This window comes from Sus scrofa, chromosome 3, assembly GCF_054392235.1.
Source record: "Sus scrofa isolate SSC_HxYL_T2T_F1_AM1 chromosome 3, Sscrofa_HxYL_maternal_Yorkshire_Landrace_v2.0, whole genome shotgun sequence".
Lineage (NCBI taxonomy): Eukaryota > Metazoa > Chordata > Mammalia > Artiodactyla > Suidae > Sus > Sus scrofa.
The window spans coordinates 115,870,001-115,897,326 of record NC_139385.1 but is presented as its reverse complement, the minus strand read 5'-3'; the positions used below and the strand labels follow the sequence as shown (position 1 = coordinate 115,897,326).

The window sequence follows — 27,326 nt, the reverse complement described above, 5'->3', positions numbered from 1 at the left end:
TATCTTCCTCGGCATCTGGCACATTTTGCCTCATCGTATTTATAGCCCTTAAGGAGAGAAGCGATTGTTTCTTGTGCACTGACTGTGAGCCAGGCCTCAGGACTTTAAGAGCATCAGCTCATTGTGTCCTCACAACTTCCTTCTGGTGCAGGTACTCCCATCCCATGTGTGATCACAGAGCCCACAGTTCATAAGTCATGTAACTTGCCCAAGGTCCTACGGCTGGAAAGTGGCAGAGGTACTGACTCAGAGACTAAAGGGACTGCATCCTCTGTTGACCAGTAGCCTGAAAGAGGCTCTGTGCCCATGAACTAGGATTTTCCGTATGCTTTTGAATCCCTAAAACAGTACCTGTCATGTAAGTAGGTGCTCACAAATGATTGATGAATGAATGACGTGTGAGTGAGTGAATTGGGAAAGGCTGGAGTAGGAAAATCAAAACCTGTTGACATTTCCTTCTTAGCTGAGGAGGGCAGCAGACCCTGAGAGAGGGTTTCCCTAACTGTTAAAGGGGTCGCATGCTGGCCCTGGTAAGCTGAAGAAAGAATAACATTGGACAGCTTATATTTGAAAATGCGCAGTGAGAACAGAAAGCAGAGTGTTCTGTGCCGTTTGCTGGGCACACAGTGGGTCCACACGTCTACAGGATCAGTTAGCTTCAGATTGACTGCTCACCCTCTTCATGAGCACTCAGCTCTCCACTCCTTCCCAGGGGCAGCCTTCTAAGACTGGTTTGTAAACTCTGCTTGATTTTCCCTCAGTTCAGCCTCTGAAGTCCAGAATCACAGAGGTCAAGTGGGCCTTCTCCAGACCATCCAAGGCTAATGCTCACTGCCACTTTTAAGACCTGCTTTGAGAGTATATAGGTGCCACTACCTGGTTTTTAGCTAGATTTTTTTTAATATCACAATTAGGGACTGAGAATAATCTACGAGTTTATTTTCCAGTAATGCCAGGCATAAATGCTATCTAGGTTGATTCCTAATGTCAGAGAGACCCTAAGGACAGAGCGCCATTTTCTGTTTTTAAATATCTCTTTGTTTTATAATTAAAGGTAAAATGAGGTGCGGGGGAGGGATTTTTTGGCTGCAGGATGTAATGACACAACTGTGATGACACAGCGAGAAAAATGCAGGCTTTGTGGGCAAGTGTGAGGCCAGCTCGGCTGTGACACCCAGTGCAGAAGACAAGTCCACCATCCCTGATCACACTTGATGTCAAATCTGATCTGCTCTCTCATCTCGGGCCATGGCTGGACCCTGCTCAGGTGGACCTGAGTATTCTTTAGGCCAGTGTGTGCAGTCTCTCCAGCTGGGAGGATTGATGGTTTCAATGACCTTGGGGATGTCAGAGCCAACACCAGGAGTATCATTTTTCAAGAACTAGGAACAACATAGGTAATATTTTACAAGGTAGCATTCAGTATCAGGAGTTGAGTTTGCTAGTAAACAAATTCCGTACTTATGGTTGGGCAAATGGGTACTTTGCTTTATACTCTTTCTGTTTCTCTGAAACAAAAGCAAAATCCACTTCCCATTTCACACAGGAAATCACAGCCTTATTTGTAGATCATTACAGCTAAATACCAGGTATATTATTCTATCTACTTCAGTATTTTATTTTTAAATTTTTTTAGTTAAAATATAGTTGATTTACAATGTTGTGCTAATTTCTGTTCCTCAGCACAGTGGCCCAGTTGTACGTATGCATACATTCTTTTTTAACGTTCTCTACTTTAGTATTTTAAAGATTTTTCCATAATACAAACTTTGAGTGTTACCTACAGAGTTATTATCTGAAACTGAGCTGAGTTTCAGGCAGGCCTTATCATTCTGCTAACCTGGACTTAACCAGCTCTTGAAGTGAGAGAGTAAGAGATTGATTCGCTGCCTCTGGATCCTTAATAATTCTCTGGACCTAGGATGGAATGGGATTAAAGCAAACCATCAACTCTCTTTCTTCCTGCCACCTGGCTTTCTTGGATCCCTTACTTGGGGACTCCTGTCCCTGCTTGGGACAGTGTTGAAGAGAGGGTATTAGGCACATCTCGACCTCTGTGGATTTAGTAAGCCCCTTCAGCCTCAGCGCATTCACTAGATTGTGTGCTGTGGTCCTCTGAGGGCCTAGAGGTCTTTGAGCTGCCGAGGAGACTGTCCTTCTTCTTGTTCAGTACTCATGTTCTGGGAGCGCTCTGTTCTTCCCTGAAAATTCTGATGGTAGAGTTTGAATCCAGCTACCCTTCAAATGAGATTTCTACTGGGCTGCCGGAAAAGTCTGTACCAGGCACATATCTGGGTGGGAATTCCTTGAAATAAGAAAAATATGTTTCTAGCCCTGCCCATAATACTTCCTCACCAAACAGTATCTCAAATGATTAAGCTACTGCTTCTGTGGCAAGGAATCAAACATAGTTTGGCTGACCCAAGAGGCAGTGAAGTCAAAGATGCCACAGGGTCACATGATATTAGTGTTCTGGTACTTAAAAGGGATCAAAACTCAGTTTATGGGTGGTATTGCTTCAGTGCCATATACTATGCTATAATTAGTAGGCCAAGAATAATAAAATATTCATAATAGTTCAAAGACTGTTAGGCATGTTGTTTCATCCTTTAACTCTAAGTGTCCTGGAAACTAGTTCCATAAATGGAAATTAAAATATAGCCCAGTGTGGTTTTTTTTCTTGCTTGTCCAAATAAGGTCATATATGAGGTAACAAACGCATAGCCATGATCATGTGTCAGCCTGGGTAGGCCTTTAACCTAAGCATCTGAAATTGTTCATGAATGAATATCAGTATTTTTTATTTTCTCTGGGAATGTAAAGTATCTCTAGGTATTTCAAACATTAGAATGTTATAGTCCAGAGCTGATTCTGAAACACGCAATTAGAGAAACCTCTGCCTCTGATTTTCCAGCATTCAGCAAGCAGTTCTGGCTGTTAAGCAGTTCCCTGTTGAAGTAGCCTGCAAGGGGCAGGTTCCTCTTTATTTCCTCTGCTGTCCACTTCCCACACCTAAAAGGGCATTATTGCCAGGAGTCTCATAATTTTCCTACAAAGATAATAATCGAATTTAATACTTCAGACTTGGGCCTGCTAATTTTCATCTAATCAACAGAGGCAGGAAAACATAGTCTGGAATGCCAACTATGTGAATGAAAAATATTTAGTCATTCTTGAAATGATAGGAATGTTTTTCCAACAAGCTTAAATAAACACAATCCCTACTGAGACTGTGTTAGACTTTTTTGGATAAGAGACAACTCTTAGGCAACCAAACAGAAGTTAATGAAGGTTATTAAGAGGCATGCCCTTCGGAAAAGGCTTGTGGATGTTAAAAAGAAGGTTTCCATTTTCTTTATGGTACAACCATTGATCAGAAGCAGCAGAACTGATTTCCTTTTAGCTTTTGTCAATTTAATAGAATTTAACATTTTAACTGGTAATCACATTGTTTACCTTTCAAGGTATGTCCTGCTTTGCTAGCCGTGGCTTATTAGGCCATCTTAGTTTAAAATCCTCACCTGCATCTCCTTCCACTAATTGCCTCAATTCTAAGGAATGAATTGGTCTCAACAGACATGTATTTAAAGCACCTGACAGTACTTTTTATGTAAAGCTTTTCTATTTGTTCCCACCAAAACAAGGTTCAACTATAAAGTAATAAAATTATTTTAAACAATAAGAAATTAATTGTAACCGTACCAGGATGTACACATCCAAGTGGCATGCTTTTCCTTTCAAAATAGATGAAAAAAAAAACTGTACAGCTATTGCAGGAATACAGCCATCCAGAATATTTTTGGTACTTCTCTGCTGAAACTGAGGTTAGCAAATCCTTTTGAATATCCTTAGCTTTGTAAACCCCTGACTTTAAAGGTTTATTAGACTCTAGGAAACAGTCAGAGTCATTCAAATCTAAGTCTGGTGGAAAGGCTGGGTGATCTAGCTGCATAAAACTATTCAGAGGAAGCAAAAAGTGACAGTAAAATAAAGACACTCTGTCTTCTCTGACATAGTAATTTCCTCTGAAAGCAACTCTGAAGAGAAGTTTCAAATAAAATTTTAACATGAACATCATTTTAGCACAGGCATATAGCCCCCACAAGTGAGTGCTTTTAGCAATAACACTTATTTGTAAGTATAACTCCTGGTGTGTTTATTAGGAAAAAAAAATCAATTTACTTACCATATAGTATTTGTATGACTTTGAGGAGCTAGAAGCATAACTTTAAATGGTCATCTATTATATTACAACTTTTCATGGAATTGCTGGTGTTCCAGTCAAACTTATTTTCAAATAAATTAGACTAAAATAATCTCCCTGTAGAACTAATTCTTTTAAAAGAGGTGGTGGAGTTCCCGTCGTGGCGCAGTGGTTAACGAATCCGACTAGGAACCATGAGGTTGCGGGTTTGGTCCCTGCCCTTGCTCAGTGGGTTAACGATCCGGCGTTGCCATGAGCTGTGGTGTAGGTTGCAGACGCGGCTCGGATCCCTCGTTGCTGTGGCTCTGGCATAGGCCGGCAGCTACAGCTCTGATTAGACCCCTAGCCTGGAAACCTCCATATGCCGCGGAAGCGGCCCAAGAAATGGCAAAAAAAGACCAAAAAAAAAAAAAATATATATATATATATATAGAGAGAGAGAGAGAGGTGGTGATTCCAATATAGTTTATTTCTTTTCTTTTTTTATTTTTAAATATTTTTTATTTTTTCCAGTGTAGTTGGTTTACAGTGTTCTGTCAATTTTCTACTGTACAGCAAAGTGACCCAGTCACACATACATATATACATTCTTTTTCTCACATTATCCTCTTTCATGCTCCATCATAAGTGACTAGATATAGGTCTCAGTGCTACAGAGCAGGATCTCATTGCTTATCCATTCCAAAGGCAATAGTTTGCATCCATTAACCCCAGATTCCCACTCCATGTCTTTCCCTTCCCCTTCCCTTCACCCTTCCCCTTGGCAACCACAAGTCTGTTCTCCAAGTCCATGAGTTTCTTTTCTGTGGAAAGATTCATTTGTGCCGTATATTAGAGTCCAGATATAAGTGATATCATATGGTATTTGTCATTCTCTTTCAGACTTACCTCACTTAGTATGAGAGTCTCTAGTTCCATCCATGTTGCTATAAATGGCATTATTTTGTTCTTTTTTATGGCTGAGTAGTATTCCATTGTATATATATACACCACATCATCCTAATGCAGTCATCTTTTGATGGACATTTAGGTTGTTTCTATGTCTTGGCTATTGTGAATAGTGCTGCAGTGATCATATGGGTGCATGTGTCTTTTTCAAGGAAAATTTTGTCCAGATATATGCCCAAGAATGGGATTGCTGGGTCATATGGTAGTTCTATGTTAAGTTTTCTGAGGTACCGCCATAGTGTTTTCCAAAGAGGTTGTACCAATTTACATTCCCACCAACAGTGTAGGAGGGTTCCCTTTTCTCCACACCTTCTCCATCATTTGTTATTTGTGGACTTATTAATGATGGCCATTCTGACTGGTGTGAGGTGGTATCTCATAGTAGTTTTGATTTGCATTTCTCTAATAATCAGTGATGTTGAGCATTTTTTCATGTGCTTGTTGGCCAACTGTATATCTTCTTTGGAGAAATATTTATTCAGGCATATTTTGCCCATTTTTCCGTTGGGTTGTTGGTTTTTTTGCTGTTGAGTTGTATAAGTTGTTTGTATAATATAGAGATTAAGCCCTTGTCAGTTGCATCATTTGAAACTATTGTCTCCTATTCTGTAAGTTGTCTTTTTTTTTTTTAAGGTTTCCTTTGCAGTGCAAAAGCTTGTCATAATAATTTACTTCTAATATTTTAGTTCTCAAACTCTCCTGATTGTATCATTTTAAACAGTCTCATTGTATAGTCTTAAGTTGAAATGAACAAAATGATTCACATTGCATAACCCATGAGGGTTAGTATTAGACATGATGAGCAACCCAGAAAACTTTCTGGAGGCCCTGTTGAAGTATTTTCTGTGCTGTCTCTCAGATTGCTGTAAAATAAGAGGGCAGACTGAAGGGATGAAAATGTCCACTAATGACTATCTCTTGTCACTGATGGATCTCCTGTCACAGGTGGCTGCTGAGATGACAGGGAGCTGGATCATACCCACCTGTCAGCCCCTGCATTTGAGACTCCCAGAATACTCACTATCCATCTTCATGCAGATTGGGAAATCTGTTATCAAGTTCTTGGCAGTGCCAGATCTTGGGTCAAGGGTTATACCCTCTGTTTGAACTAAATTTGATAGGGGACAAGCAATAATGAACGTTTAGTACTTTTTGAAATTTAGCAGAAACACGAGAGGATGGTGATGTGTTGCGTTTCGTACAGTTTTCAATTTGAGTTGAATTAGTGGTTTGACCAAATTTTCCCTTTCCATGTATGTCTGCGGAATACCTGTTTACACATCAAATGAATTTTACTTTCATCTCTCTGAGATTAGCTAGATATATCACATTTGTTTGAAACAGAGCCCACTTGAGGGATCCAGACCCATTGGGCAGCACAAAATGTAATACTCACTGTCATTCGAAAATAAGATTTGGTTCAAATCTCTAGCTCTTATTTTGCAGCCTGATAAAACAAGGCTAAAAATCCCCAAAAGCATTCTAAGACAAGAAGTGCTTGGTCCCTGAGGACCCTCAGAGTTAGGTAGTGCTCTGGGTTTGATTTTTTGCCTTGGCTGCTGGAGCAAACTAAAGAGTTGGGTCGGTAAGCTTCCTCCTCGACCAAGCATGCATGTTGTGTGCTGACCTTATCCCTTTCTACTTAAAAGTTATGTTGGTCCTCATTCTCTCACTTTAAAAACATACATGTGTCTGATATGATTTGAGATTACCTTGGATCTGCCTTGGAATCCAGCGAAATACATTTAATGCTTGTGTGTATATTTGGTGCCCACCATTTGCCTACGCCCCTGCCTTGTACCATGGTCCTGCCACCCTTTGTTTGGGCAGCTGTAGGAAGAGGTGATGGTGTTCTTTTTCACCTTAACTGGTACGCTCTTGCCCTGCAAATCAGCTCACATTTTGAAGCAATTCCAGGAGTGTCTATTTTGTTAGGGAAGCTAAAAAAATGTACAGAGATAATAAACTGTCTTTTTGGGCTGGCCTCAGGTCTTGCATATTGAGAGAGGGCAGCAAGCTTAGTTAGATCTTTTCAAAACCGTGGCTCTCTCATGCTTTCTGGGAACTACATTTAAAAAAGATTTCATGGAGATTTCATGCCAGATGAAGTCAAGAGGAGTGCTCGACAGTCCTGTGACGGATGCACTGAGAACATTATTATTTGAAACACGACCGATATTATTGTCAAGAAGGAACTATCTCTTATTATTGACATAGTTTCATATCACTAACTTACTGAAACGAAGATTTTCTGGTCAAAGACATCTTTCAGAAATGGGTCTTTTGCATCCTCTTTCAATTTGAGAATGACAGAAGTGCTGGCAAAGCTACCAAATCAGTGAAAATGGTACTGTGATGAGTTTGCCCTCATCTCCCAAAGATCCAGCAAGGCCCCTATCATGAGGGAGGAAGCACAGGGCCAGCCAAGCACACAGAAGCATTGTTTCAGCTCACACCGGATAAACTGATTACTAAGAGATTTCTCTTCTCTTGGAGACACCGTGGACATGGTCAAAATTCGAAACAATGGTAATCAGACTGCCACTCAGCAAATGTGAAAGGCACCAGTGGCCGGTCACTAACACGCTCCAAAGCTTACCAGACCATGTGAAAGGACCTCGTGGACCCACCCACATCCCAGATGCTTTTCATGTTATCAGTGGAGATAGAAATGATGCTTAAGTTACAATGGACGGAGTTCAGAATGCCAAGCCAGTTGTCAGACCATTTATCAGCTGCAAAAAGGGCTCATTATTCATTTTATTGAGCCATCGTCTGAGACCAGTTCTAGCTCTGAGCAGGCGGGATAATTATTTCAACAATAATTGTAGCAACAAGCAATATTCATGTAACCCCTAGAGTTTTTGAAAGAGCCCCCTCATTACAGCCTTATTTGAGTCTTAACAATGATCTTGCGAGGTAGGAATGTTGGGAATTCCCACTTTATAGAAGCCCAGAGAGGTTCTGGCATCAACATGTAAGGTAATGAGAGAACAAAGACTCAAGCTGAGTCTTCTGACTCCACATCCACGTCCTTGGCGTTGCTTCTCCCTGGGCCCCTGTCGTGGGAAGGGAGAGGGTGAGGAAAATAAGTGACCATGGGAGTACTTGAACATCACCGCTCAGATTCAAACAAAGCCTTTCTGGCTCCTGGCTCCGTTCTCATTGCTGAGACCCAGTTACTGTTATTTTCACCTCTTGTGACCTGGCCTTTGATCCAGGTTCTTTGCCTGAAGCTCTGCCTGGAATTCTGACCTTGCTGTTTGACCTCCTGGAAAGCCTGCTTCCCCTTGACCGTTCCTGCCCCACTTAATGTGGAACTGGCTCCACCGAGAGCCCTGAGCCGTCTTCCCGGATGTCTCTGTCCTCACATTTGCCTCGTGTGCAGTCTCATTCACACCCAGCCAGGCGGCAGGCCCTGGCCAGTGGTACTCAAGTCTCCACTGAGAAAAATAAATGGGCTTCTCCGCCCCCTCAGCGTTCCCGACCCCAAGATTCCATTGTTAGCATCTGTACCTTCTGCTCCAAACGCTTCCCATGTCTCCCTCTGATGCTGGCTGGCTGCTGAGTCAGGAGGCAGATTTGATGGGCATTCAGCACAAGTATCCACCCTTCATCCAGTGCAGGATGCTTTGCTTGGTTGAGTGAATGCCAACTATTTTAATAACACTTTATTCATTTGGCACCATCAAGGAATGAGGTCATCACAGAAGCAAATTCCCCAGACAGTTGAAATTTGGGGTGTCAGACTTTATGTTAGGAATTTGAAGGGAGGCCTTCTACAGTGCCCTGTGTCTTTTTACGCTATTTTAGGCCAAAGGTACAGATCATCATTCAACCCATTTTGTGGGCAACTGTCTTGTTCTGGACTATTTGGGTTTGGGAATTTGCACTTGGTCTCCACTGTTATTAGTGTGTTGGGATCACAGCAGCCTTGTGATCCAGCTTGCTACTTCAATGGAACTGTTTACTGAGTACCTACCATGTGCAGGGATCTGCCATGAGGAGGACCCTACAGAACTTAACTGGCCAATCCTCCAAAAGTTAGGAAACTAGAGAGTCAGCCTGTTAGGGACAGTGTTGAGTGGGACTCTTTTTTCTCTAAACATGTGTCCTAACTTTGAGTTCTCAGATGTCTCTTGCACTCTTTGTTCATTGACTAAGCACCTGCAGTAGGCCAAGTACTGTGCCAGATGCCAAAGTTGTAGATAATGCATAAACTGTTGCCCCTAATGTGAAAATTATTCCCTGATCCTCGGCCATTTCCCAAAGGATCAGGTTGAGATATCAGAATTCTGATCACCTGACCCCACCACCCAGCCTGAATATTGCTAGTAAATGCACATACACACATGTCCTTACAAATATGGCCCATTTTTTCCAGTTAAAGGTTACCAAGATATATTCTTCATAAAAATTAACAATAAAAATAATATAAAGATAAAATGTAAGACAAGTATGAAAGGTCCAGATTATTCTTGGAATCCAGTCATTTTGTAAGCCCTCTCAAGCTGAATTCCTGGAAAAAGATACCCCTTCTCTGTTAAAATTTTTTTTAATTTTTCTTTTGTGGTCTTTTAATAATCACATAATCACAGTACTGTCTTTTCCTATTAAATATGAGATTGGTAAAGGAAGAAAAATATGACCAACAGCCAAGATTCCTTGGAAAAAGCATACAAGGTTAATAAATAGGTCTAAAGTAAACATATAGTTGCTTCTCTATCTGCCCATAAAATAATACAAGTCTTGGGAACACTTTCACCCCATTCATTTTAAAATAAAGAACTGCTCTGAGATAAGTACTTTAGAAATTACAAAGACGTAGGTGTTGTTATGAGAAATATATACAAAGGAAAAAAAGGATAACTAAATGTGTAATGACTGAAAGAATTTGAAAACTCCACTGTAAGAAAGTTTTTTCCATGATTCAATGAGACTTTCTTAAATACACATTCATACTCCATGGAAATTCCCACTTCCAGATTTGGGGATTTTTTTTCTTATTTTCTACATTAATATAGTTTTCCCTCTAGCTGCATTTGGGAACATTTCATCTTTAGCTCTTCCCAGGCTGCAGTTATGTTAACAATTTGCTGATTTATTTGAATGGTTTTCTGACTAGTTATGGTCATATTTGAAAATCAACTTTGGTAACAGAATGACCCATGAAGACACAGTAAAACAGATAAGCCATCTCCTTTGGTTCTATCTTGGCCAACTTTATCTCCAGTTTTATGGCCCTGAACAGGCTACCGGTAATTGGTGGGCTGTAGGAGGCCTGATATATTTAGCCACTTAAACCAAGTGAGGCTTTGGAGTTTTGCCAGTTATTAGATATTCACATGGCATAAAGTCCAGCCTCACCCTCAGCCCTCTCCCAAAAAAAAAAAAAAAAAAAAACTTAAGGAAGAGAATGCCTGGATTAGGTCTGGAAAGACAATATAATTATTCATCTTTGTCTCTCACAATCAAATAAGAAGGCTTGTGATTTTACACAGAAGAGCTACATGAAATATGCAAACCATTAATAAATCCCCAAAGGAGAAGTAGTAAGAGACAGATAGGAATTAGCTTCATTTATCTTATTACTTCTACTTGAAAAGTTTTTAACTTATAAAAGAAATATAAGGATTTATCTGCCATAAAAAAAAACTACTTTTTCTAGAAATTTGCCTATAGTGATGCTTTTCCAGGAAAGCTTTTCTTGGTATGGGTCTGTGTGTGCATACATGCACTTGTATGGATTCACAGAAATCGAAGGTGCTGATAGACAGCTGCACCCCACAGCCAGCCCCTCCAGACCTGCCACTCACCCAGAGCACAGCACAGGGAGGCAGCAGCCCTCCTAGACACAACTGAGATCTGGAACCAGAGCTAATTATTACCCTCCTCACAGAGTCAAGTGCCGCAGACAGGCCTGAGCACAGTGGCTCTGTATGCCTTCCACAAGTGTGCTTATCCAGAGTCACCCACCCATACTTAAGAGCTACTAATTGACTGTCAGCTTTCCCAGGGTTGCTAACAGAAAGAGTGCTTCACACATTTCTCAATGGGGATAATTAGTATTATTTGTAAGATAAATAGCTCATAGTAATCAAGTCATGAGAAGAACCTTGTATGCATTCATTCAAAACCAGGGGTTCAGTGGAGTAATACAGTTTAGACATTAAGTTATAAGATCCAGTAACATTTGCATTTAAGCTGTATCTCTCAGAACTATAAAAATCAGTGATTATATGCCTTGTTTCAGAAGCAAATTACCATTAATATTACACGTTTTTAAGTAACTGCTAGTCAAAATGAATTCTTTTTTTTTTTTTCTGTTCTTGCCCCGTATGTATTAAACTATCCAGTATGAAGATAGGACTAATATTAAAACTTTTAAAGGTTGGATTTGAGTATCAACCTAACTTCTCTTTCCTCTTTTTGGGAAATTTTCCATAAAATAAAATAACAGAAAGCAAGAAAGTGTAGAGCTTAGATTTGCTGAAGACATTTATATCTCCTGAATAATGAAATGTATGTTACTTTATGGTCTACTGCTGTGGCCTTGGAGTTAAAATAATGATTATCTCAACTTTATACTCTTAACCAAATTGTGATCACAGTGCCTTAATATCCCTATTGAGCAGATAAAACTGCTCCTCAGAAATACTTTAAACATCAGTATAAAATATTGGTGGTGTTCTTCAGAAACTTAGTGTCTGAGGCTCTCTAAATCATGAAAAATATGAATGTTTCCCTGGAAATATTTTTACTGATAAGAGATTGGTGTTGGGCTTCCTAGGAGGTGAAAGGAATATCCATCCGTAAACTTTAAATAAATGTAAAAGAACCAGTATATGTTGTTTATGTTATTGCATGTTTATAATAGTTTCCTTCCAGAGTTTTGTCCTCTTAAGACTTGGGATAAGAATTGATGGCTGAACATCTGCACTCCTGACACAGTCCTAAGGGTTCTTGTAAAAATAGCTCTTCTGGAGAGAGTAAGGTACTTGGAAAGTCTTTAGAAGTCATTCAGGAAAAAGATAGCTTGAGAAGAGATTCCCACTCAGATGCAGGGTAGGAAACAGCAAATGGATAGAGACATAACAAACACCCATTTTTGTTCTTTATTGCTTCTAGGCTCAGAAAATATTTCTAGAATTCTTCTCCACAAAGAAGCGGTTCCAGGGTTCCCTTTAGAAATAGTTGTAGCCAAAGACAATGAATTCCTGCTGTTTCAAGCCTTCTTCCTTTGGAGGACATTAAGGTATTTCTTTAATTCCTCAGCTGATTCAATACAAGATGAGATGGAATTTCAGGGTGATCCCGTAAGCAGTATTGCATTGCATTTCCCCTTGCCAAATCCATCTTTGTGCTGGCATTTTCTCATTCTCCTAAATAAGGAGATCCAAGACCATTTTTCTCCTTTGAAAGAGGCCCACTAAGGCATCTCTGCCCAAAGAGTTTAAAGAGAGACCATTTTCTTTGCTTCAGGCAACAGACAGATGCATCAGTGTCTCCAAAAAGTCTTAGCAGGGCCTCTGTTCAACTGATAAAAGGACATGGCATTGCCATCATCCTTCCAGAAAGTCATGCATTCTCTGATATATCATGTCAGTACTGTACCCCCATGTAATCTAAAAGCACAGAAAGGTAGGGTTTAAACGAGGATCATCTGGTCTTCAAGCCAGGACCCACCAGGATATTTTCCCTATTCAGAGCACTGTTGCATAGACTAGAGAAAGTGTGGGATAACAACAGTGGCTAGTACACAAATTTCAGGACGTTCTAATAAGCACAGTGCACATCTCACAGATTTCATTGACACATCCTCAAGCTCTTCTGTTTACTTGGATTAGAAACAGTCACACTGTCACACCATGATTCTAGATTCTTTACTTTTTTTTTTTTTGCTTTTTAGGGCCACACCCACAGCATATGGAGGTTCCTAGGCTAGGGGTTGAATCGGAGCAGCAGCCACTGGCCTATACCACAGCCACAGCAAGGCTGAATCCTTAACCCAAGCAAGGCCAGGGATTGAACCCACATCCTCGTGGATCCTAGTCGGGTTCTTTAACCACTGAGCCATGAAGGGAACTCCGATTCTAGATTCTTTAAATGTACCTCTTCCCCTGCCTAGAACTTCCTTGAATATAAACTGAGGAAAAAAAAAAAAAATCTAACCAACTCTTGGTTTTTCTCTAAGAACTATAAATGCAGTATTCATTTGAAATACTCTCATTCAGGATGGTATCAAGCATGTCTCACTTTGGAGTTCATTATTCACAATGAGAAACTGAATTTCAGTTGTCGCACAGCACTTTATTCTCAAAATATTGCCCTGATATTAGTAATAGGACCAGTTCTGAGATTATGTATTATTATACTGGACTAAAAGCAGGCTCTCAGATCCGTTTATGATAATGTCAGGATTTTTGCTGGACAATTTATGGTTGTGTATTTCTGTTGTAATATTATTCTTACAGAATTCTAAAATAGAGATGGCATCACATAGTAAGAAACTGAGCACTAAAATATTGAGAGACTGGCGAAAGGGAATAGAACATAATGTCTGACTTCAGATGAAATGTTAGGAGAGAGCTCCTTGCCTGCATGTATGTTGATTACAGGTCAATAGTTAGCTCTTGTGACTTAAGACAACAATAGGAACCCCCAAAACATGCGCCACTACCCTCAGAAGGCTTTTAAAATTTGTTCCTGTTTATATTAAAAGGAAAAGAATATTTATTTGTTTAATGTAGTAAAATGAGATGACTAGTGTTAAAATGCTTTTTTAAAAAAGAATATAGGCTTCTATCTATGTTTATATCACAATGAGTTGTGTTCAGCCTAGTCTATTGAGGGGCAGTTGAATAGTTATAGAGTAAATGGGTTTTGTTAAATAAATGTGTTGAGTTTTTCTGTGTTTCAATAATAAATACTGAGGGAGTCGGAAATGTAGATACTTCCCAATTTCTTCCATCTAATGTACATCATCGTTGAATGGGGAAATATTCATTTTAAAGGCATAAAATAATGTTTTGCTTCTTACGTTGTCTGAGGCTTGGAAGATATCCAGTAGGACTTGTTTTACCTAAAATACTTACATAGCAGCATTGTAGAACCAACTGTCCTATGCATTTTTTTTTTTTTTACACTGAGAAAAAGCTGTTATCCTGAACGTGACAGGGAAATACATTGACCGAATTTCCTCTGCTGGAGAAATGTGTGCCGATATACATGTGGAACTATATACCTAGTGGGTGCACCTGTTGAGATAAAGCGTGGACCTGTTTGAGTTAGTGTTGTGGTTCTGATCCTCAACCCAATTATTTTTTTCTTCTACTTTTTAGCCACAGATCACAATCCTAATCCCATCCGTTAATCATAATATGTACCCAAAATAGCATATCCATCACCAATGATTCTCTAACAAATCCCTAAAAGTCACTGACAGTAAAATCCTCATGATGATTGTGGTTTTTCAGCATCAGTGTAATCTGCCCAAATATATTTTTTTCCATCGTATACTTTCTGAAGGCAAAAGTTTCTCGTGAACCTAAATGTCCGTAAAGAATACAAGGTTTGTGTTTCTGTAGATGTGCCCACGATATTTCTTTACCCATAAGCCATTCGCCAAAGCACTGGACGTAGAGTTTAGAATCCAGCCCTGATCCTTACTCCAGTAACTCTCTGAAGTGTAGACCTAACTCCTCCTTCAATGGTATAGTTTACTTAAACACGCGCTTAGATTTGTGGTTAGAATAATTTCGACAAAACCTGGGCAGTCTTGTGGCTCAAGACTGAAATAGAATTATTATCTTGGGTGGATAACAAGAGTAGTAATCAAGGAAAGATGATAGATTTGAAGACCAAAGATATTTACAGTAAATTTTCAGGGAATGGGGAATAGCAGCACAACTGGATTTAATTCCGTGTATCTTAAAACCCGCCTAAAATTAAACTACTTTTTGATGTTTACAGGTATCTCTCAGAAAAGATACTTTAGTTGTTGAAGGAAATTAGGAATTTTATTTTTTATTGTTTTAAAATTCAATGCATTTTATTATATTTATAGTTGTAGAAAATTAGGGACTTTACAGCAATGGAAATTTTATATATAAGTTTCAGGGAGATGTTCTTCCAACTGTGGTAATAAAAATAGAGAATGTGCAACACCCCCTGCATACATGTTTTTACTGGGAGCATGCTGATCGAAGCGTCTCTTTAACAAGTCCTGGTTGCTCACTACCTGTGAGCAGTTGAATCACTGGCCTCTTTCAGCAGGTGGATAAAAATGTAGAACTCTTGATCTTAGTGGTGGCAGCTAAAACACTTATTTTTGGTCTCTCTTCCCTGGTAACAGGAGATGAAACTTGAGAAGAGAGTGTGGACTAATGGATAGAGTGTGAGACAGGGGGTCAGAACCTCTGTTCTGTTCTATTCCCAGCCTGCTACTGGGTTGCTATGTAAACTTAGATAAGCCACTTACCCTCTTTGCACCCCATATTTTCCATTTGTGAACACATAGGTAGAGACATTCTGTCCTTAGTGCATCACAAAGATAATTGTGAGAACCAGCTCACTCTGGAGACGTTCACCCTATGCTTTGGTTGAGGAGAGGCTACAGATATACGTCAGCATCCCTGTTCCCTTCGACAGCGGTCTTCCCACAATGTGACATTATATAAACTGCCCCTGGTCAGTCACTGCACGACAGACACCATTACAGCAGGCTTTGTCTTGAACTGAAGCTGAGAGTGTGACCCTACGGCCAGAAGGCCTGGCCTTTAAACTGGGGTCCACCACTTACTACCTCTGTGACCTCGGGCAAGACATTATACTCGCTGTCTCCATCCATAAAATAGAGATAATGACAGCACCCATCTCATTGGACTATGATAAAACTGTCGAAGGTGTTTATAAAGAGCACTTCAGACATTATGTAGGCATATGGTACGCTTTATGGCATGTGGTTAATGTTATTATCCAGATCAGTTCTTCATTATTAACATGGCAGGGAAGGTCAGGTTCATCCCTGGCCTTGGTTTTTTCTGTGTGTCTCGGCCCAGGATGGCTGCCCTGGTCTCCTCCTGCACTTGTGTCTCATGCTCCCATTCCCATAGGCCCTGGATCCTGAGTATTAGCTGCTTTAGATGATAGGCTCTGTCACACCCCTGTAATAATCGAAGGACTGTCACATAAAAGATCAAAGAAACCCAGATGTTTTGAACTAGTCTCCAAAACATCTTTACTACTTGAAAAAAAAAAATTCTAACAGATTGCATAAGTATTGCAAAACGTAGTGTGAGATAATTGACAGTTGGAAGCTGTATCCTGATTATTATAAAAACTAAACTCAGAAAATACCAGGAAGAAATAGAACAGTTAATGATTTGAATGGCATTTACCTAGCCTCGCGTATCTGCTTTCTCTGTCTTATCAGAGATATGTTGTGATTGAGTACTCAAAAATGCATAAATTGCTCAAATGTAAAGAAATAGAACGTCTGGATTTTCAAAAATCTAAACAAAAATATTTCTTTTTCAGGAGTTAAAGACATTATAAAAGTATAAAAGTTTAGGATTGGATGAAAATTACGGATTAGTTCTTTGGTAACTTACTGTAGTGTGGGATTTCGAAGATTGAATACCATCTAAGAGGTAATCATGTGTTTCATCGATTTTTTTCTCTCTTTATTATCAGAACCAACCTACATCACAATTGATCCACCTGCATGTGGGGAGTTATCAAACTGCACCCTGACAGAGAAGGACTGCATTTATGGTTTCAAACTTGATCACAATGGCTGTCGAACTTGTCAGTGCAAAAACCGTGAGTATACAAAGACTGTGTTTTTCCCCAGCCTAATGTGATATTGTCAAAGCCTTTAGGTGATTGAAGATCTTTTTCATTCCTGTTCATGACATTCCCTTAGCAACCTGAAAGGGAAAAAAAAAAAAATATATATATATATATATATATATATATATATATATATATATATATATGTATATGTATTTAACATACTCAGGGTCATTTGGAGAAAAAGGGCTGCAACTTTATTCCTGTTTTCGCCTTCTTTCCATTCAAATATTTGTTGATGTCCAGCTGCCTTGTGTGTGCACCCTGGGGAGCTCTCGGGCACATGTTTCCAGACACCCGCAGAGCTCTCAGTACTAGCCTTGCAGGGGGTCATCCACTGACAAAGAGGTCACTCACACAGAGGTGTCACATTTGGCGTATGGCAGCCACAGTCTTGAGAATACACTCCACTTTGTTCATCCCAACTCTCCTCTGCATAGATTCCAGTCATGTTTCCAGGCCACCATCTCGGAAACACGATAGAGTATACTGCATTTCTTCCTGGAAAAAAAATTGCCCTTCATATTTAAAACGATTGTGAAGGCTTCTAATTCTTCTACCAGAATAAACTTCTTCGATCCTCTCAGCCATTCTCCAGGTGACATAGTTTCTAGAACTTTCTCGGTCCTTTCCATCTTTTGACACGCTTACAGTATGTCATGGTCCTTATGTAAATGTGTGGCCCACAAACAAACAAAATACTCCAGAATGTGGTCTGGTCAATACAGGGCTGTTATGTAGCCTAAGTGTGCATTTGCTCTTTGAATTATACACTGTTGACTAATACTGAACATGTAAGTAGCTAGAACCACTTGGTGCTTTTTACATCAGTGGCTGTTAGGTGGTTCTCATGTTCTGTATTTGAACATTATTTTTTCTTTCTTTCTTTTTTTTAGTTATTTATTTATATTTTTTTTCTACTGTACAGCATGGTGACCCAGTTACACTTACATGTATATATTCTTTTTTCTCACATTATCATGGTCCATATAAGTGACTAGACAGAGTTCCCAGTGCTACACAGCAGGATCCTGTTGCTAATCCATCCCCAAAAGCAACATTCTGCATCTGTTTACCCCAAGCTCCCAGTCCCTCCCACTCCCTCCCCTTCCCCCTTGGCAACCACAAGTCTATTGTCCAAGTCCATGATTTTCTTTTCTGTGGAAAGTTTCCTTTGTGCAACATTTGATTGCTTTAATGATATAACCGTAGGGCCAAATTTAACAAGAAATTATCCCGAAAAATTCCAACCATTTACCAACTAGTTGAGATAGTTTTGAATCTTTATTTATATTAAATAAGCTTAACTTCCACATCCTCATCAAAATTATTGCACTCAGGAGTTCCCGTTGTGGCTCTTTGGGTTAAGAACCCAATGTAGTGTTCATGAGGATATGGGTTCAGTCCCTGGCTTCGCTTAGTGGGCCAAGGATCCAGCAGTGCCACGAGCTACAGCATAGGTTGCAGGCATGGCTCGGATCTGATGTTGCTGTGGCTATGGTGTAGGCTGGCAGCTGCAGCTCTGATTCAACCCCTAGCCCAGAAACTTCCATATGCTGCAGGTATGGCCATAAAAAATATATATGTATTTTATGTGTATCTGTATATACGTGTGTGTGTTGCACTAAATAAATTGTATAGAACCAAGGACAGAGCCTTTGCAAAGTGACTTTGAGCCATAATCCTCACTCTTTCTGTGGGGTCATTCAGCTTACAACACATCAGCTCCATCTTCACAAGGAAATCTTAAAACTTTTGGCCTGTATCTTATCTGAAATCAAAATACATTCTATTTGCATCATTCCTTTGCTGAAAACCCTATTTGGAACATAAGATGAAGTTAGTAGGGCATGGGTTGTTTTTCATGAACCTATGCTGGCTCCTGGTAGTCATCGCTTTCTTTCCTAAATATCACAAATCCCATATTTAACAGGTCTTTCTGCAGAATTTCCACTCGTGAATGTCAAGCTTAGTACCCCTAGTCTTAGAATCCTTTGTCCCTTTTGAATTCACATTTGGCCTCTTTAGCTTTCCATTTTCTCTTTCTGTTCTCTCTGACGCCTTCAAGCATGGACAATGCTTCTATAATCCACAGGTTCTCTGAGAGCATCTGGGTGTCATTGTTCTGGGCTCAGAGAGTTGGGATTACTTTATAATAGAGAGAGATGCTCACTTTCTGGTTCATCAGTTTTGTTGGGTTCCTTATTCCTCTTCACCTTTTAAGGGCATGCTCTCTTTTGAAAGAATATTTTTGATAAAGGCAGGTAGGAGTTAAGTAATTCACTTTTCTCAGTCATTTGTTACCATCTCGCTGTCTGCGGGATGGTGTTGATACTGAAGTGGAGGTTCTCAAACCCTTGTTTTGACGATGGTTTTTCCCATCTCTAAATTTCCCATAAGCTCCACCTGTCAGGCACTGTCTGCCTTCCTACACTTGTTTCTGTTCGGAGGTGGGCCAGGCCCCTATCCCACATCTATCTGCCTTTTTATGCCTCCCTTTGGGAGGTCAGTTATGAACTTGCAATAACTCATGATAGAGAGTTGCCTTGGCTGCTATATTACACAGCCAGCTTTGTTTTAAATTGCCTTGGGGTTTTTTTGTTTGTTTTGTTTTTTTGTCTTTTTTTTTTTTTTTAGGGCCATACCTATGGCATGTGGAAGTTCCCAGGCTAGGGTTGAATCAGAGCTGTAGCTGCCAGCCTACACCACAGCCACAGGAATGCAGAATCCAAGCCACGTCTGCAACCTGCACCACAGCTCACGGCAATGCCAGTTCCTTAACCCACTGAGCAAGGCCAGGGATCAAACCCGCATCATGGATCCTAGTCAGGTTCCTTACTGCTGAGCCACAGCGAGAACTCCCAGCTTTGTTTTTGGGTTTGTTTGTTTGTTTGTTTGTTTTTTGTGACACCAAGGTAATTAGTGATTACATCATGAAAAGTTCATATTTTATTCCTCATATCGCTAGAGCATACCTCATTTTTCTTGAACTTTTTGAAGTCCAAAAATACAGATTTGAGTGTACCTGATCACCCTGCCTACCATCCTCACCTGGGCTTTGCTGTTATGAATTTTGGGGCCACAGGAGCACACAGGTATAAGACCCCTGCTGATTGACCACGAGCCCTTTGTAGTTAAGTCCAAAGAAGCAATTTCCCTCAGTTGTCATTGAAACAAGTTAAAAACATGACTGCCTTTTTGCAAATTGAGCCTCTCAGGAAAATGCTGCTCTGCCTGTCTTTGTGTAAGCTTTGCTTCCTGGTTTTGTGAAAAGAACACGTGCGGATACTACATGCTTTGTGCCTCCATATCCTTAGCACATAGGAAGAAATATGTACTGGAGACCATTGCATTTTGTGTCAATGATTTTTTTTTTTTTTTACATATTAAATCTATTAGCCATCCATATTTTGCAAATTTTACTTATTTGTAAGGAGATCTAGTTTTTCTTTCTTCCCTCCTCCCACCTTTCTTTTTCCACCTACCTGCTGAGTTCTGGGTACTTGCACTAGGTGTTTAATGACACAAAGATGAATACAGTGCAAGACCTGCCCTAAGAAAAAATTTTAGCCAACACACTAGTGAAATATCATTTTTGAGTTCCTGTGTGGCTCAGCAGGTTAAGGATCCAGAGCTGTCACCGCAGATGTTTGGGTCACTGCTGTGACACAGGTTCAGTGTCTGGCCCAGGAACTTCCAGATGCCATGGGTGCAGCCAGAAAAAAAGAAAGAAATATCATCATTTCAAACCAAATTCCATAACTTTGAAAAGTAAATTCTATTAAGAGGAAGCTTTGGTTCTATGGGACAACCCAGGCTCTGTTCATGCTAGAGGTAAGAAGTAACTGCCCAGGAGTTCCCGTTGTGGCGCAGTGGTTAACGAATCCGACTAGGAACCATGAGGTTACGGGTTCGGTCCCTGCCCTTGCTCAGTGGGTTAACGATCCGGCGTTGCCGTGAGCTGTGGTGGAGGTTGCAGACGCGGCTCGGATCCCGCGTTGCTGTGGCTCTGGCGTAGGCTGGTGGCTACAGCTCCGATTCAACCCCTAGCCTGGGAACCTCCATATGCCACAGAAGCAGCCCAAAGAAATAGCAAAAAGACAAAAAAAAAAAAAAAAAAAAAAAAAAAAGTAACTGCCCCATCTCCTGGGGCCATGCTCCGTGTCCAGTAGATGTGGGCCGAGTGGATGAGCCAGGAATCAGCAGAATCAGGGCTGCCGATGGACAGCCCTGGTCTGAGATCCCTTCTGAGGTCTCACCATCTGGCCATGTATCCATTTCATCTCACTGAGACTCTGAACCTAGGTTAGTCTTGTCATCAAACTCACTGCTACCATGTACCTCAAACCTACTTAAACACCAAGTGGAACTTGTCATTTTGTCTGTATCATACAAAAAGAAGTACATGGAAGGTATGTGACAAAGCCATAGAGCATTCTTCTCTCAAACCCTCCCATCATAGTCCTGATTATTTGACACCTTTGGGTGATGAGTCAAATTAAACCAAACTGCTCCCCCAAAAAGGAGTTCCCACTGTGGCTCAGCGAGTTAACCCAAGTAATATCCATGTGGATGCTGCAGATTCTATCCCTGGCCTCACTCAGTGGGTTAAGGGATCCAGCGTTGCTATGAGCTGCAGCATAGGTCACGGATGTGGCTCAGATCTGGCATTTCTGTGGCTTTGGCATAGGCTGGTGGCTATGGCTCCAATTTGACCCCTAGCCCAGGAATTCCCATATGCTGCAGGTGCACCCCTAAGGAAGAAAAAAAAAAGACAGAAAATTAAACCAAACCGCCAAATCCTTGCTTTTCAGAATCTTGTTATGTACTTACCCAGCTCTACTCCCAGGTCTTTGGAGTCAGACTGACTTGTATCCAGTTGATCAGGGCAAGTTGCTTTTATTTCTCAGGGCTCCTATGTCCTCATCTGTAAAGGACAGATAATAATACCAAACTAATGGGTTATTTTGGTTATTAATTATTCATTCAGTTAGTGAATGCAAAGCTAGCTTTACTAGGCAACATATGGTAATCGTTTACTCAACACCATAGCTGTTTTGTAACATGCATTTCTGAGTCAGCCCCCAGCTAGCTGGCATGGAAAGCCCCCAGCTTCCCCTCCTTTGTTCCAACACCCGCCTGCCTCCGGTGCTTCCTGTCCTCTGAGGACACGCACACAAACAACTTTCCTTTTGCTTTTTCACTTTAACCCTCAAATATGTTTACTCTCTTTCACCTGGTTTTAGAAAAAAGAAAGTTCCTTATAGTAAAGGATGGCCTAAGTATGTTCTTTTTTCCCGTTGCAGCTGCATGATGAGTATTGACTTTGTCGAAATCTCTCCTTGATGTTATTTTTCTGCCTCCCACCAAAGCCTGTTTCACACGCAGTGGTCCTAACCATTTATACCCAAGTTTTCTCTTAGGGGTTAGACTTGGTATATATAGACCACTGGCATCAAAATTTCTTTCTTAAAATAAGACTAATGCCAAATAAATATTTTTCCCCTGAGGCTGATTTGTTGTTTGCCCATTCATTCCTTCTTTCATTCATCTAGCATTCATTGATTGCCTACCATATGCCAAGCCTAGGGATACAAAAACATAAAATGGGCCTTATCCCTTACAATATTGGTCATATGTTGGTAATATTTGTCATATGCTAATATGTTGTAATGCTCTTACAATATAATCAAACATATTAACAGACAGTCACTTGAAGATGGAAATCAAAAGCCAGTAGAGACATGTCCTTCAAAAGAACATGAAAGTTATATGACAAAAGATTATTTTACTTTTTTATTTTTATTTTTTTGCTTTTTAAGGCCAAAGCTGCGGCATATGGAGGTGCCCAGGCTAGGGGTTGAATCAGAGCTACAGCTTGTGGCCTATGCCACAGCTACAGCAACGCCAGATCCGAGCCATGTCTGCAACCTACACCACAGCTCATGGCAATGCCAGATCCTTAACCCACTGAGCGAGGCCAGGTATTGAGCCCACAACCTCATGGTTCCTAGTCGGATTCGTTAACCGCTGTGCCACAACAGGAACTCCAAAAAGATTCTTTTATTTGAACATATTGTAGCTTTGCTATTTTAACCTGTAACATATACCATTATTATAACACTGCTAAGCAAAGTGATGCATCAAGGGCACACAGAGAATTTAAATTGTCCCTGACTCATTTTTTTTCAAAGACGTATTTAGAATAAAGAAAAGAAACATGTTGGGAAATGTTTAAGAAAGTACAACAACAGTTAAAACTAAAATCATTTAGGTAAGCTACTAATAATCTAGCACTTTATTGGTACAGGCAGTTAGTAGCGTTTTTAACAAAAAATGTTTGCTATCTAGGAGTTCCCATTATGGCTCAGAGGGTTAAGGACCTGATGTTGTCTCCCTGAGAATTCAGGTTTGATCACTGGCCTCACTCAGTGGGTTAAGGATCTGGCATTGCTGCATCCTGCAGTGTGGGCCACAGATGCGGCTCGGATCTGGTGTTGCTATAGCTGTGGCATAGGCCAGCAGGTGCATCTCCGATTCAGCCCTAGCCTGGGAGCTTCTAAATGCTGCAGGTGCAGCCATAAAAAGGGAAAAAAAAAAAATGCTGTCAAACATACGTAGTACTTCTCAGCTTACTATAGTTACTAGTTGTAGTACATGACTTCCATATGAATTAATGAATTAATTGGTGTCAGTCTTTTGACATCATATCTGCTCCATTTTTAAAGCAAGTGGATTTTAATCAGATTATTTGTAACTTTCACATTTAACATTCTGTAAGTCTAGGGATAAATAACTGATGCACACATAGAAAATTAATGGTAGCAAGGAGGAAAAAAGCATTCATAATTTTCATGAAATATAATACCAACATCTAAATAAGGTTGCAGCATCAAATAGAAGGGGGCAGGCTCTTGTTTTCATTTCATCGTTACTCTGTGTGAACACTTAACCAAGGTCAAGATCGGGACCACCATATCCAGGGTTGCCCTTCTTTATTTATCCATGGTATCCCTGACTGATTGCAGGTTGGTGAGAATTGCCAGAACCCAAGAATGTGAAGTACTGCGGCAGGGAAGCACAGCACAGGTCTAGGGACACTGTGTCACACTGTGTTCTTTCTATGTGCAAGCTTCGTGGTATTTACTTAGAATAAAGTACAAATGATCCTGCAGACACTTGTGCCACATTTTGGCCCTGGGAGCAAACGTCTTTTTTCTTCCCGACTAAACAAAGTTTACTACATAGCTGCTATCGACCAGCCATGCTGCACGGGCTCTGTGCTTTACCATTATTTGTCACTCTCTCTTCAATGGTAATTTCCCCCTCTGGATTAGAAAGCATTTTTAGATCACAGCAAAGTCATAATGTTGAAAAATTGTGAACATAAAGCTACCATTCTTTCTGTGCTTGCCTCAAGTGATGTACTAAAGCTTTTCAGACAAACTTATAAACCCCCACCCAGCTATGAATAAGATGTTTCTAAGCTGTCTCTTCTGCTCTTTATGTAAATGTTTGCCTTGATAATGTACTTCCCTGAAGGAAGGTCCATAACTGATACATGGATCTAGGACTGCCTTAAGATCTTTAATGTTCTCTCTTTCTGAGCTTGGAAGATGGTATCTGGAAATGTTTAGCAAATGACAGTATTTCGAAATTTCTTTCAATATTAGCAAAGTAAGTTTTTTTATCCTATTATTTTTCAGTTAATATGGCAGTCTTCTAGAGAGTGGAGGAGTAAATACCTGGAATATGGATTGGTTCATTCATTCAGCAAATACTTATTGAGTAACTTACTCCATGCCAAACACCATAATAGCACCTGGACCAGATAAATAAAGAAAATAGATCCCTGCCCTAGAGCTCCCTTGCACTGGGGAGGAGAAACGAGATAGCAGGCCGGTGAGCAGCCAAAAGTCAGGCCAGCATCAGCGGAGCAACCTGCCCAGGATATCACAGCCACTCTGAAATCTATGAATGACCCAAATTCTTGTAGAAACATAGCAGACTTTGCTTGAAATTCCCTTCTATTGCTAAGTGGAGAGATAAAGACAAATTCATATCCGATTTTTTTTTTTTTAACTTAGTGATACAACAGCTTTTGTTAAGGGGGGAAGCCCATTCTAGATTAAGGTCTGTGGAAAAACTCTTTGTTTTAACAGGACCAGAAAAATAAAGGCACAAAGGTGCTCAAACTCAATATTCCAAGGAATGTAATCCCCAGAGATTTTCTCGAGAGTGTTTTTAATTCCTCTCTTTCTACACATGATCTGCTTGGTGTCCAGACTTAAAAATTCTTGCGATAGAAAAATGGATTCATAACTTAGATCTTGGTGTCAGAGAAAGAAATGTGACTGTGAAAGTATTCTCCCTCCATCATCCCCTTAATAATGGGAAAGGGATGAAAAATGATGACCTTTCAAGTCATGTAATTACAAATTTTTAAATGAGCCATTTAGAATTTCGCTCTTAAGGATGCAAATTAGTAATCAGCTGTTTCACAGTGTGATACAGACCCACGAGGTTACATTAAATATGTGTAATGAAAGGTTTATGATAATGACAAACTAGAAAATTATACCGTAAATCACATTTTCCTTTTTAAAAGATAGCAAATTAAATATGTGGGTGTTGCCAGCTAAGACTCACAAAAGATGCTATCTTAAAATATTTATGTAAAACATGAACCCATTTCACCTATTAATTGTAGTAAAGGTTCAATTTTAGATTATGAGATTTGTGTGTGGAAGGGCCAAATGTGTTGTTTATCCTAGTAACTTAGGCATCATTTATAATATTTATGCTTAAAGCATGGCCACTGAAATAGAAATTCACTTCTTATTCCAACAAAAATAGTCTGTTTCCCATTGTATCAGTCTAGGCAGAACAATAATCAAACATTGCCATACCTTTGCCATCTTCATATCTGCTCCTTTAAACGCGATGATCTTTCAGATTCTGCATGTACTTCACACAAGTCTCACCTTGCTTTGGTTGTATCATCACGCATGCTTTTCTTATTTACCTTAACATTTTTATTCCCTGTATCACTCCATTAAGCCCTACATTGCACCTCTTTCAATTTCTCTAGAAGGTTTCTAATGAGCTAATCGAAGTTTCTTGTGCCAGCCACCATTTCTTCTTTCCTTTTTTTTTCTTCTAAAATCATGTTCTGACTAACAGAGGACAGGTAAACATCACTGTAGATTCTGCTAACAGGAGAGTTTGAACATTTCAAATAGTGAATAAACATTAAGCAAGATATCTCTTGCACATACCTTTTTTAGTCAGTTAACTAAGTGTATCCAAATACCTGGATATTTGTCAGTGGTGAGGAAAAAAATACTTGGTTGAAACACTGGTTATTTCACTTTCTGTTGTGTTATTAGAGATGTACCTTTTAAAGAAAGGGTCAGCAATCCTTTTTGCAATACATGGTACCCAGTAGTATATGATAATACCTAAAACTTGTAAAACTAAAGGTGTGTGGAAGTTCCTGTCATGCTCAGTGGTAACGAACCTGACTAGTATCCATGAGGACACGAGTTCAATCCCTAGCCTCACTTAGTGGGTTAAAGATCCAGTGTTGCCATGAGCTGTGGTGTAGGTCGCAGACACGGCTTGGATCCCAGTTGCTGCGGCTGTGGTGTAGGCCGGCAGCTGCAGCTCTGATTCGACCCCTAGCCTGGGAAATTTCATAAGCCTTCGGGTACACTCCTTAAGGGGGGGAGGGGGGACTTTTCATGGGCATGCAATAGGAAAAAAATACATAATAAAATTTGGGGTGTACGTTTCCAGTTCTCACATGTGAGTAATCAATGCTGATCAGTGGTTTAAAGTGACTGATAAGAATGCATTTCATGAGCAAATGCACTGTTTCATCTGCATCTCAAATAGCAGTTGCCATCCTGCTCTTCAGCCCCAGACGGGAGTACACGTCAGAAACCTATTTTTCAGAGTTGGACTTTGTTTTATGTATTAGTACAAAACCCAAAGTTATGTTCTGATAACCATGAAAGAGCACAATCTAGAATTTTGAACCATAGCTAATGCTGTGGTAGAGCTGAGACATTGACCTTTGTGGAAGAGTGGGAGGTTAGGGGAAGGCTGGAAGCGAAGATGTGTTTCATCTCTGAAGGAACCGTGCTGTCCTGTGTCTTCACAGGGGAGGAGCTTTGCACAGGCCTCAAGCGGGGCTGCACCCTGGACTGCCCCTTCGGCTTCCTGACCGACGCCCACAACTGTGAGATCTGTCAGTGCCGCCCACGCCCCAAGAAGTGCAGACCCATCATCTGTGACAAGTACTGTCCATTTGGATACC

The 27,326-nt window shown here is 40.2% G+C and overlaps 1 protein-coding gene and 1 long non-coding RNA gene across 7 annotated transcripts in view; one reads left to right on the top strand and one right to left on the bottom strand.

The window, feature by feature from the left end:
- CRIM1 (cysteine rich transmembrane BMP regulator 1) overlaps positions 1-27,326 on the top strand; it is a 204,024-nt gene that overhangs the window by 129,580 nt on the left and 47,118 nt on the right. For all 6 annotated transcript variants that reach the window (XM_085019582.1, XM_021087637.2, XM_021087640.2 and 3 more), the window contains 2 exons: positions 16,847-16,975; positions 27,171-27,326. The exon at positions 27,171-27,326 is cut by the window's right edge and continues 1 nt beyond it. In XM_085019582.1, the coding sequence (XP_084875708.1) occupies positions 16,847-16,975; positions 27,171-27,326 (285 nt within the window). The remainder of the gene's footprint in view (positions 1-16,846; positions 16,976-27,170) is intronic.
- On the bottom strand, positions 15,150-26,041 carry LOC146404881 (uncharacterized). The gene is made up of 4 exons (XR_014842275.1): positions 25,915-26,041; positions 21,839-21,932; positions 17,171-17,506; positions 15,150-17,082 (listed from the first exon to the last, which is right to left on the bottom strand). It is a non-coding gene; the product is annotated as an uncharacterized LOC146404881 (long non-coding RNA).